This window comes from Gavialis gangeticus, unplaced genomic scaffold (assembly GCF_001723915.1).
Source record: "Gavialis gangeticus isolate Ggan-Ray unplaced genomic scaffold, GavGan_comp1, whole genome shotgun sequence".
Lineage (NCBI taxonomy): Eukaryota > Metazoa > Chordata > Crocodylia > Gavialidae > Gavialis > Gavialis gangeticus.
Window position 1 is genome coordinate 109,440,185 of NW_017728992.1, and position 13,245 is coordinate 109,453,429.

General features: G+C 40.2%; 1 protein-coding gene across 1 annotated transcript in view; it reads left to right on the forward strand.

The window, feature by feature from the left end:
* Nucleotides 1–13,245, forward strand: part of ASXL3 (additional sex combs like 3, transcriptional regulator) — a 232,441-nt gene that overhangs the window by 146,292 nt on the left and 72,904 nt on the right. Inside the window, exons 7-9 of the mRNA XM_019526804.1 lie at nt 3,079–3,196; nt 4,123–4,242; nt 8,592–8,755. Coding sequence (XP_019382349.1) covers nt 3,079–3,196; nt 4,123–4,242; nt 8,592–8,755 — 402 coding nt within the window. The remainder of the gene's footprint in view (nt 1–3,078; nt 3,197–4,122; nt 4,243–8,591; nt 8,756–13,245) is intronic.

The window sequence follows — 13,245 nt, forward strand, 5'->3', positions numbered from 1 at the left end:
CCCCCCCCCCCCCAAAACCAAACAAAAAACAAAAAAAAACCCACCACCACCAAAACAACCCACCCATCTTTGTATCAGAATTTTAAAAATCCCATAATTTTGTTAGTGATGCCTGGATATCGTGCTTAGGGTCATGCTAGAAATGCATGCATAAATAGAAATGAACTAAATTCTATTGTTGATAGAAAATGGCCCATCTCTTGTTTTCCTTGCATCGTGGCAACCTCGTTTAAGGTCAGTATGAATCGGTGATGATTAGGGGTGCACTGATAGAGATTTTGGGGGCCAATATTTAAGGAGGCATATTGGCCGATACTGATCCCATTTCCAATACAGCTGCCTCCAGCTGATAAGTCTGTTGTGGTAGAAGGGGAGGGAAGGGGTGTGGGGGGGACAGATCAACACCCCCTGTGGTGAGGGAGGGGGCGGGGCAGGCACTGCCTAGCCAGGATGGGCGCAGGACAGAACTGTGGCTTGTGGGGAACGGCTTCCACCACTGCCTGCACCCCAGGAAGGTGGGGGTACCCCTGGATCTGTGGGGGGGGGGGCTGCAGCTGCTGGCTTTAGGCAGGTTGCATGGGGCTCTCCTTGTCAGGGCTGGGCTTGGAGCAAGTGCCAGCCATGCTGGGAGGAGCCTGCAGCCACCCCAAATTTTGCTCTGGTGCCAGCGCCATTGCTGCATACCTGCCCAGCACAGCCCTGGCTCTTCCTGTCATGTGGGTGGAGGTGGGCATTGAGCCTGGGCTGTGCTGGGTGGGCGTGCAGTAGCAGCTCTGGGAGTGGAGCTGTGGCAAAATTTGGGGTTGCTGCAGCCTCTTCCCAGTGCCGGCTCTGACCACACCCTGCGCAGCCTGGGTCCAGCCCGCAGCTGCAACCCAACCCCTCTGTGCAGATCCAGGGGCACGTGCCCTCTCCCTCTTCCCAAGGTGCAATCAGCGATGGGAGCCCCCTTCCCCTGGGAGCCACTCTGGCTGGGCAACACCTGTTCCTGCTCCTGCCCCCTCCCTTGGTGCAAAGGGTGTTGATCTGCGCCCCCTTCCTCCCCTGCCACTCCCACCACAAGACTTACCAGCTTGAGGCAGCTGTCGAAGCTGCTGGCTCTGCTCCTCGCTGCCAGCATGTTGCACTGCAGGTGTGCACAGCGCGGGCATTTATCGGCCAAATTATCAGCCCCGTTGGGCTGATTTCTGATATAGCAATTATCTTTAGATTGGTACCGATCCAATATCGGACCGATGTATTAGTGCACATCTAGTGATGATAAGCTATGTTACTTTGGAAAGCAGATCTGCCTTTGGGTTGCACATAAAATGTAACAGAAAATTCCCTTTGTCATGAGGTCCTGGTGACAAAATTCAAGTTGGTTGTGGAGGCAAGTTGAGATTGTCTTGATTGGAGGGGCAGTGGGTAGTTATGGCTGTTTGCTACATTTTCTTCTTGCCATTGAAAATGTGTGAAGCTGACAGGGATAAGCCACAGAGGTATGCAGTTGTAGATACGTCAGTATTCTGATACCACCACATACCTTAGCTTCCTTTTCAGTTAATTTGTTATGAGCTGATTTTCATTTACTAACTGATATTGTTATTTGGATGCTGGACATTTTGGTTGAATTTTATCCATGTGAAACTATGGATTGAAAGAACTGTTCAAGGAGCTTTTTTCCATTATTTACATGCTCATCTAACTGCCCCTGCTGAGTTGGGTGTGAAATTTGAGGTTGATCTTCACTGGACTGGTTTCTGTTTGTGGTTAACTCTGTGGGTCATGTGGATGTGAGCAGCTTCTCTCTTATTTGATTTCAAATATTGTATTTTGTATTTTATTGTACAGGACTTACTTGGCTTGAAAAGTGTCCTAGAAATGTATTAATGATATGTACAAATGTATTTTATAGTATATTTAATTTTATGTGTGTTTTATAGTATGCTATTTAGCAGAACGGGATGAAATTGTTGCTTTAGGTTTTTGAAGGGTTTTACCTATCTAAAATATTTTACAAACATACTACAAGAGAATTTTTATGAAAGAATTAACTTCATCAGTCATCAGCTTTGATTGTAAAAGCTAAAGGAATAATTCATACCCACCATATCCTCTTGTCCTCACAAATCACAGGGAGAAAGATGAAATGTTTTGTTGAGATTACAAAAAAAAGAAGACGAAAAAATCAGTATTGAATCCAGTCCATTCTGATTTGTTCCAGGGTTTCATTATTTGTTAATTTTTAACTGGCAGATATTTATATTTTTAAACTTTAAGACCCTTGAATGTTGTGTCAATGTCTATATAAAACAATTGGGTAGATGATCACTGTTTCTAAACTTTAATATTTTGTATTACATTATCACCCTTGTACTTGATCCATTTATGAAACACGCAGCACTCCCATTTGTAGAGATTTATTCGTGTATCATTTTCCCCAAGATTTGCCAGAACACCATCATGTTCGTGTTCTGAAGGTTAATGCCCAAAGTCAAGCAGACAGAAGCCAAGTGCTGCAAGGTTTCCAAGATTAGGACTGATTCCCTTCACAGAAATAAATGATTCCTGCCATGTTCAGTGATTTTGTGCAGCACTACTCACGGCTGAGTGAGTGCATCAATACTGTAGTCCTTACATGCTGTACATACTGATGACACTCTGTGTTAACTTGATTGACTGAGCAGTATACTGGAGAGGATGCACCTGCAAGAGATGTGCAGACACATATATTTTTATTCTGGTTTTGAAACATTTATTTTACATTTTTTTTACTTGGAAGTCTTAGTTTCAAATTCCTTGGGTTATCATGTTGTGCTGCTAAGGTAGAGCAAACAGTTATATGCTTCTTTGTTGTCAAAACTGTATTGGAAAATGATATGAGGTGCATCTTCTTTATCTTTATAACCAAAAGCCTGATTTTGTTTTTAAAGGAAAATGACATAAAGGGGACTAGTGTGAAGTCTTGTCAAATCAATAATTATGTAAATTATAGTTATTTTAGGGGGTTCAGTTTAATGATAGGCAAATGTCTCATGTAATTCACTTACAAGCAGTATTTTTGTTACATTTTTATGTTCTGTTATCATTTTATAGGCTTTAAGACAACAGCAGAAAAGAAGAAATGGAGTCTCAATGATGGTAAACAAGACTGTTCCTCGTGTTGTTTTGACACCATTAAAGGTGTCTGATGAGCAGTCGGATTCACCTTCAGGTAAATAGCTAAAGGACTGTGTGCAAGATCAGTTCTAGTCACAAAGCCTTCCTCCGAGTGAGATCTGTAGCATACAAAATTTAGAATTGCTAAAAATAATGTTTCCACACAGTGGTTTTGTTTAACTTCTGTATTTCCTTATTAAATGTAGTGACTCAAATGGGCAAAGAGGGAGGGATTTTTTCCCTTTATTTTAATAAAGAAGTGAAAGTACATAATAAAATGACAATTGATACTAGCAGCAGCTTTAAAGGAATGCAAAGTAACATTTTTGTTTGGCTGCAGAACTCTAATGGAGGGGACCACATGCTGGCATTCAATGCCATCAAAAAAAAACAGCTCTTCTGTGAGTGTGAATTTGTCTCTCAATTCTCCATTGCAATACCAGGATCCTTTTATTAGCTTTTGTGTTCTGGCACCATTCTTATCACCACAGCGCAACCTTGACCTTTAGTTCTGGTTGTTAGCTGCTTCATTTTAAAAGGATTCTACAGAGATGTACATCTGTGTTTATTGCAGATAATTGTATTTTCCAAGCATACCTCTTTTGTAACAGTTGTTCTGCAATGGAATGATTTTTTTTTCTTTCTTAGATTGCTTTAGCGTCCCATAACGTAGAGCTTAATTATTTTTAAAGATATCTCCTGGGCATAATAGTAAACCATTATTTATATTAGATCATTGAGCATCTTTATTGACTGCAGTATTCAGTAAACTTTAGTTTTCAACACTTAATTGATTTATTGAGCTTTTACTTCTATTTCCTCCAGTGCTGCAGAATTGCATTGTGACCAAAAAAGTGCATTATGTTTTAGTAACTAACAAAGTAGATGTCATTCTTGATTTAAAAAAAAAATGTTATTTTTGTTTTTTGTTTGGGGGTTGTAGAAAATGTATTACTTTAATACTGTTTTTCTGTTTTTAAGGGTCTGAATCTAAAAATGGTGAAGCAGACAGTTCTGATAAAGAAATGAAACATGGACAAAAATCTCCAACTGGTAAACAAACAAGTCAGCACTTAAAGAGATTAAAAAAATCTGGTTTAGGTGAGTAGGACTCTGAGGTACCCTCTGTACCTGTTTGTTACTATAATATTTTAATTCTTTTTTTTAAAGTGTACCCTTCATGTAGGAAGTTCCTTGCTATAATTGTAAGATACTGATATTCTCAGTTCAGAGAGAGGCTCTTCGCCAGGAGCATGACGACTTTGGTGGCTATTTCATCTCTCTGAACCCTGTAGAGTTGCTTTCTTCTTGAAATATTTTTCCCAGAATGCTTTTCTGAGGCACATGTCTATTTAAATATGACAAACCCAAGAAGCTTTAGGGCAATGTGACGAATATGCAGCTAGCTGCTGATTGCTCTATTATCCTTTTTTACTAGCTAGCAGGTGTTCTTGCCTTCAGTTGTGCATTCCCTCTGTCTTCTCTATTCTTATTTTTTAGAGAGGATGGTCCTGTCAGGACCAAACCTGTTTCTTCAGTTGTATTTCATCTTATACTAAGATATGGTCCCTTCATTTTCATGGGGTTTTTTTTTACCCATCTATTTTTTAAAGCTGTATGTGTGGGGTCCTAAATAGCCTTTAGTAATCTAGACATTTTTATTTTCTATATTCTTTATCCAAGATAATAAATAATGATTTCTAATTAATATAAAATCTTATCTTAAGAGATCATAGAGCAACTTCTTCAATACCCCAGTTGATAGCCAGATATTCTTGCTCTAATGTTGACTATTTCTGTTCATTAGGGAACTGCCTTCTCTTTGTGTACATAATATAGTATTCTGCTTCTTGGTATTTTTGGTTCAGTCCTGTTCCTATACCAAGGTTAGAAGCATCTGTATGCAGAAGATTTTTTTTTCAAAGCCTGGATTTTTTTAAACATAATAATCCATAACTGTTTCATTATTTCTGAAAATGATTGTTTGCATTCGGCAAGGAGCTAAATCCTTTTGACCTCCTTTTACTGAGATATTCTAGTACAGCTGCCATCTTGCACAAGTTGGGAATAAACACTATAATAGTAGGCTAATCATAGAAAAGGATGCAATTTTTTCCTTAGGTTAGGAAATTTGTGTTTACATAATGATCTGGCTTGTCTTGCTTTAGTTTTTTAGGTCAGCTGTGCACAGTAAACCCAAGATATGGGTATTTTATTTCTCTGTTTATTAAACATCATTTCTCCAGGTTGCTTATTAAGTCTGTTCCAAATCTTAGACTACTACTTCTAAGCGTACCAAATATTCTATCAGAGTCCTGCTAAATACCAGCATGGTCTCCCGTTTATGTATCTCCTTTTAACACACAATCTGTCAGCTGATCATCTGTCAATCTTTGAAGAGTATCTGGTATCCCATGTAGAACAAATAAATAAACTGGAAGAAATCCCAGCAGGTTACAACTTCTATTGTATACAATCAGATGTTGCGTCCAAGGTGATCTTCCAGTGATTTTGCTTAGTAGTAGAGTTACAATATATTTTTCCAAATCCAGTTTTATAGTATTTTGTCATTTCTTGCCAGTGGGTAATTACCAAACATAGATGTGACATTGAATTTTTATGGAGTATATACAGAATCTAATTCTCCCTGTCTATGCAATAGCTACTAAGGTTCGATAACTTTTAAGGAAAGCATGTTTTCTTTTTTATTTTCTGCCAAAGGTACAATCCATTTGTATACATACTTGAACTTGTCTTATGGGTTTATGGATCTTGGGAACTATTGTGTGAATTAGTGCCATAGTATGGCTTGGATTACTAGCAAAATAATTAAATTGCTGTAAGAATAAGTACAAATCTCTATTCTGTGCCTGCTTCAGTTCCAGAGAATGCTTGACTCTTGAGTTCCCAGAGATTTTAGATGTCCAGTATATTTCACCTGGGCTGCCTTCTGATATAGCACTTGCAAGAAAACCAGAATGTAAATGAGGTTCATTTTAAACCCTTTTAATAAAAGCACACATTGTAGTTTTTTCTTTTGTAGTTTATTGGGTGAAGTAATTCATAATATAGAAATCTCCTGTTTTACATTTTTCCTCCATTCTGCAATCTAACCTAATCTTGCTTCTCTGGAGCAGAAGCAAAGCTCTTCCACTTTTATATTTAATTGTTTTGGCCCAGTTGTACCATGTTGTCAGTTTTATTGGTGTCAGTGTTAGATTTTCCTTTGTCAGTTCAGTAAGCTTGAATAAGCTTTTCCTATCTTCAAGGCAGGGTCTGTAACTGAAGGTTCTGTTTTTAATTGACTCCAGTTTCCAGAGCTCTAATAATGAAAGGGACTCTTGGTTAGCAATCATATAATAGTCAAAAGCTGGCTCCTTGAGATCTACCTTTGTAAGACAACACAGGATAGATAATCTAATTTTAGTGTTAAACATCATCCTGAACAAAAGGAAAATGGCTTTTCTAAGTTTCATTGGAACTTTGTCAACCCAGTAATCTGTATTTGATATGCTATGGTTTTAAAGCAGTTGTTCGTATAATGTCTTATACCCTACATTTGGTAGTAATACAAGGAGATCAGGACAATGTTTTGGAATGGAGGACCAATTTTCTGATTATTTCTTTGGGTTTTCACAGTAATAAGGCATCTCCTAGTGTCACTTCATAATCTCTCATGCTAGAGAAGGTATTTCAGTAGCAATTCTGCAACGTTAAACTCAATCATATTTTGAAGAGCAAAATAACCCTTCTTATGGTTTTATTTATATGAGCAAGGGAAAACAACTCTCCTCTAATTTACACCTAAAAAATGAAGACAGATGCATCCCATGTTGGTTAAAGAAAAGAACACACACATGCATTTAAATCATATATATCATACTTACTCATGTTACACTTGGGAATTATATTCCTTCTGCATTTATAGTTGGTGGGTTGAACAGATGGTGAAGATAGTTTAATGTGATGCACTCATTAAAATGAGCACTTCTTCCACACGATTGTCCTTTATAACAGGGCATTCATTGGTTTTAATGATGCTTTTGCTGTACTGAAATACAGTGCATTGGAAGTAAAAGTTGCATAAGGTTGCAGTATGCTGAATACTGACTAACCCCTAATCTCATTCTGTCTTATTATGTGCTAAAAAGTAGCAAAAAATAGCAAGAAAATCTGAGAGGCTGTGGTTTTTCTTTTCATTCAAAAGGAGAAACTTGCACATTTTCAAATTATCTGCAAAATTTTCATTCTCTCTTTTCAACAGAGAATTTTAGCTTTCTAATACGTGCTAAACTGTAAGGCTTTTATGAAATCTAAAAGAATTCTGCATTTTTATTGATATTGCCATTAAAGCTGTCTGACATTTGGGCAAAGAGAGATTAATGCATTTGTCTATTAAATAGGGATATTTACTCTCCTTACTTGGAGAGTCTCAGATCAAAGGCCCTGTAAAAATGCATAGTGTCCTTATAGTTAATAAAAGTGGAAAAATGTAGAAATTCTCCTGGAGGCTCCCTAGGAACTTGGTATGACTCATCTTAGCACTTAAGTGTGATTTTGATAAACTTTATCTTTTGTGGAATATTTGAAATATTAAAAAAGAAAAACGTGATAATGGGAATGCTTCTGTAGTTTCTCTCTGATACTTGTGCTTCTATCAGGATTGAAATATCTTCTTGTAATCTCACCTGGAATTTAGAGTTTCTTTTGGAGGTGCTGGAGCTGAATAGTTCTTTTCCTGAGTCTGCTTGTTGCCATTTGACCAATTGTTAGCAGACTAGTGCATGATTGCGGTATGTTCTTTACATCTTTTAGATTCTATGAACATTCAGAAATACAAAGTTCTCTGCAGTAAGTTAATGTCACCAATAACTTAGACGTCACAGTGGTTACAAATGTAAATAAACCACACCTTTTGAGAGAGAATAATAGTTAATAGAAGAGAGGTAGCATATGGATAAGTCTAATGAATGTTATGTGGACAATGATTGGCTGCAGGTGCAGAAGCACAGATAAAATCTTAATGCTGTGTAATGATTCATCCACTTGTTTTAACAAATGTTCATTCTTATATTTAATTTTGCTTGGCAATAGCTGCTTTATAAATAGGTTGATGAAATGACAGAAGCATTTGCTTGTTCAGCTGAATCTTAAATCTGTTGAACAAGAAGTAGGATCGTATTTTTAGGATGTGGACTGGAATGTGGAGGCCCTGGAAGATGAGGAAATAAACATGGGATGTATAGAATGAAGCTCCTAGATTCCAAGAAAAGTCCTTTCACGAAGTCCTACTTAATTGGACTGTATATTCTCCTTTTACAAAGTCCTACTTAATTGGAGAGCCCTATATTACATAAGATGCATATTATGAAAAGCATGTTTGAAAGAAGACTAGCTCCTTTCCCCTTTGTATCTATGGTAAAGTAAAATTTGTGTTTTGTTTACTTTAGGTCATTTGAAATGGACCAAAGCTGAGGATATAGACATAGAAACACCAGGATCTATTCTTGTGAACACTAACCTGAGGGCTTTAATAAACAAACACACCTTTGCTTCCTTACCTCAGCATTTTCAACAATACCTCCTGCTTTTGCTTCCAGAAGTAGACAGGCAGGTAAGTAGAAACATAAAATGTTTGCTTCTTTGCTGATGAGCCTTTTGTTTTTGACGGTGACTTCTTTTCTCCCCAAATCCCTGAAGAATGAAACTTGCAAGATACATATTTTTCCCAATTAAAACTAGGAGATGTATACTAGTAGTAATGTTTACCTGCAGCTGCATCAGCCGCTGCCTCCCTTCTGCCTCCAACCCACACTCCCAGGGCTCTGAACCCAGGCCATTCCCTTTCAGTTTGTTTTAAATGCAGCTGGTTATGCAGTCTTCCAGATCTGCTGAATCTCTCTACCAGCTCCCCAGCAGCATTCCTTCTAAGCTATGTAGTGTGTGCAGCCATGCAGGAGTCCTCATGCCGCGCTCATGCTGCGCTGCCAGGGGCATGCCTGCGCAGCCGCGCACACCACACAGCTTAGAGGGAGCGTAACCCCCCTTTGCTTTTTGCTATCAAGGCCATGCACAGCTCCACCCAAGATCTCATTTCCCCCTCTGCCTCTGTATTTGGCAACAAAAATTATGTCAATGTCCTACTTTGTTTCCTTCTCCCACTGCTGTGTCCATGCCTTCTTCCATATTCCACATCTCAGTTCCACTCTACTAGGCATCTGTCTTTTTGCCTTCACCTTTGAAACTTTTCATAGCAACTTACTTCTTGCACAAGGCCTGCAAACACTCATGTTAGTTGTATACCCATTTTTCTGGACATAACTATATTGGGAGTGGGAGGAAAAATTAAAACATTTTTAAGTTGTGTGGTTTCCCATTGTGTTGTGCTCTTTGCAGCCGTTGTTTAGATTGTGAGCTGCTTGAGACAGGGGATGTCTGTTTTAACTGGTAAGCAAAGCACAGTACTATTTAGGCACTAAGCACCTATATTCAAGCACTTCCCTGACATTAAATACATGTAGAGTTTTGTTGACTTCAGTGGGACTATATGCTTAAGCATTTTGCTGAGTTGGGGCTGCAGGTGGTGCTCAGGTGGTTAATGTGCTACATGTCTTCACTTGATCCCCAGAGAATGCAAGTCTCTCACTGCCCAAGCTGCAGAGCTTGTCTTTTATCTCTGCCTGTTGAATTTCATGGTTTTAGCTCTTTAGGTCATTGGTTCCTTATTTAGTGTTCATTGAGATGGTGGCTGCTGTAACAGAGCAGATGCTTTCTAGTGTTGAGAGTCGCAACAGAATAAACATGGATGTAGATTAACTCGAGTTTAACAAATGTAGATACTGTATTTTAAGGAATGTTGTTATTCTCAAGTTCCCTAAGTGCTTTTAGAATTGGTATTAGTAATTTTAACTGAATGTTTTCTCTGACAGAAAACTGATGTAGATTTTAAACTTAATGACAAAATTACTTAAATGTTAAACTTAGTGCGCAAATACAATTTTATTGATAGTTTTCATGTTTCTAGTCCCCTCCGCTTAACGTATCAACAGAAGTAAGATTGCCTGTTAGATGAGATAATATTTTCTATGCAGTTCCACTGTAATTGGTGAAACTCCTGGCCTTCTTTTCAAGTCTTTTAATGTGAAGATAACATAAGCCATGTGTAGCTGAAATGGGAGCCCTAAATTGAAGCTGTGGGTTTTTAAACCTACCACTTCAGTTTAGGGCCCTTAAAACCCCCGTGTCGTGCACACACCTGAACTTACCTGCCTCCGGCAGTAGGGAGGGGAGGGTGAGCTGCCAGTGGGCAGAGTGGTCCCTGGGCTGTGGGGGGCGGGAGAGGAAGGGGGGCTGGTGCTTCCCTCTGTGGCAGCAGCGCTTCTGCCCCCCCAAGGCGGCACCTGCCTGCAGGCGTCCAGCTTGGGCGGTCCTGGGGGGAACTGCAGCTGCAGAGGGAAGCACCAGGCCTCTGCGCAGTTCATGCAGGCAGGCAGGTTGGGGGGGTGGGGAAGAATCAGAGTCTCCGCTTTTCTTGGGCAGAGCCTACCTTCCCAGGCTGTTGCCAGGATGCCTGCAGAGCTTCCTACAGAGCCATGGAGCCTGGTGCTTTGCTCCACGGCTGTAGGGGCAACAAACTAAAACTCCTCCTCCGAGTTTTAGTTTGCTGCTTCCCCAAGTCATTTAAGGTGCATTATGGCACTAAATATCCTACAGCAGCTGGAATTAATGCGCAATATGCGGCCAAGGCATGCAAACTTTGACACCATTAAAGAAGTGCAAAAGCATTTAGCCCGCTTTAAAGTGTTGTGCACATACACCCTTCATTTAGTCTATACACGGCCAGAGATCATAATGGATTAGCTTTCACTAAAGAACGTTACCCATTATCAACACTAGGGAAATTTTTATCTTTTGAGAGTGGCATGGCTGTTAGCCTCGGAGACAGGAAGAATATGTTTTTAATTTGGTCTTAAATTACTAAGATGTTTCAAAAACCTTCTCTTCTAACTTGGGGCTGCCCAGCTTCCAATTAGCGGGGGGCTGCATGCTGTGTGGGCCACAGATACAGGTCTGCTTGTTGTGTGGGTGGCCCTCCCCCACCATGTGGGTAGCCTAATGTGCCTCCTCCCTCTCCTTCTGGCTTCACAGACAGTGCCCCAAGCCCTCAAACTACACACAACGCAAGCAGCCCGGCTCCCCTTCGCTACACACGCAGCACCCCTCTTCCCTCTTGGCCCATGCCCCCACCTAACTTCTGCCTTTTTTGCACATCATGTGAGCAGCCTGGCCCTTTCCCCTGCCACACTTGCAGGTCTGGCACCTTGGCTGTCTCACTGGGTTGCCCTGTCCCTAGGAGTGGAGGCAGGAAGTAGAAGCTGGAGGAGGCTGGGGAAGCCTGAAGAACCCAGATGCTGCTGCTGGAGTGACCCTCAGGGGGGAAGGCAGTGGTGGATGTACTGTAAACCACCAGGTTGCATGCTAACCCTTTGGGGGCCACCAGTTGGACAGCCCTGCTCTAAATCTTGTGTCAGTAAATCATGGTGAAGTACACACACATGCATTTAATCTGCCTGGGATCCTACTATAGAACTCAACTCTTTCAATCTCCATTAAAAGTAGTGATTGAAAAAATATCCATTGCCCTTATGCCATTGTAGGACTGTTTTTATCTATACGTTATTCTAACATTATTCCTGCTCCTCTTTGGGTCCCTCCAGTTGTGCAGGTAAATAAAGGTGCAATGGGATCTGATGTGTGATCCACACAGAAGTGCTTGCTGCCATGCCACGTGCAGGTCAGGAGGCATGATTGTGGGATTGTGATTCGGATCCCGTTGTGCCTTACTATTGATGCAGGCAGATCCCATAACCTGGGATCATGGTTAGCTCCTCTGGCAAGGAACATACCCTCACAACTGAGAGCCCCCTCAGCTGACCGGACTCCCAGCCTTAGGGGCGTACCTGGCCACATGTTCAAGTAGTGGCATGACAGGACCTAGCCACCAAGTTATTTATTGCACATTTTTTGTAGAATAACTTAGTGGCTTATTCTTTGTTTTATCATGCCATTAAGTGATTGAATTTGTGGCTGGGTCACAATTTAAAGATGTGATTTACTTGTTTTGTATGTATCTGGAAAAAGCCCAGGTAGTCTTTTCCACATATATTTGGAAGGCAGGAGTGAGAACATGCCTAAGGAATTGTGAAAGTAGATGGGAGAGGGGGCAGCTGTCTCAGGATACTTGGTGGGTGGAGGGTGGAAATTTTGAAGGCCCAAAATTTTGTTCTGTCCCTGATCCTCACTTTTTACAGGGGTTATAATAGCAAATGGAGGCATATACTGGTAGGACATCTTTTTAGATGTCCTCTATCCTAAGTGGATAGAAGTAATTGAACTCTTGACACATCTTTCTCTGAAGGGAGAGTTCAGGTCACCTATACATTTGCCACAGGCCTAGTGAGGGACAGGGGGAGCTCCAGCCAAAGTTTCTTTTGGGATTCTAATTTCCTGGTTCTCTCATTTGAGCAGGTGGGACTTTTCTGCTCTCATAGCAGAGGCAAGAAGACGTGTGGGGAAATTTGGTGGGTTTTTTGGCACATTCCTTGCCTGTTGATTGTATCCCTACCTCTCTAATCCCAGAGATGTCCAGACTCCACAGAAATATATCCACAACTTTTTGTCTCATAATTTCTACTTGTATTACACTTACTAGAAATATTTTCCCTGTGCCCACACTATTGTGCAGTCAGCAGTTGACTGCTGCCATCCTCCCCAAATTTGTTTTCATTTCTATAAAGCTATAAGGATATAACGTGAAATGCTATAAAAATGTAATGATGTTATTTTTAATATACAATAATCGGTGAAATGTACTGTCGACAAAGTGCAGTCTCATTTAGGCTTTATTACTGCTCCAGAAAGAACAAATATATGATGAATGGTCAATTGTCATTTCTGTCATAAACACCATTTTTCTAGACCATATAAGTCCGCCTTCTTAAATTGCATTGGGCTGAAACCTGTCATATGTGTTTGTTCAAATGCAAGCATTTTTAGCAGCCATTATGTAAGTGAAGAAAGTCTTTTTTTTTAAAATGATTCTCT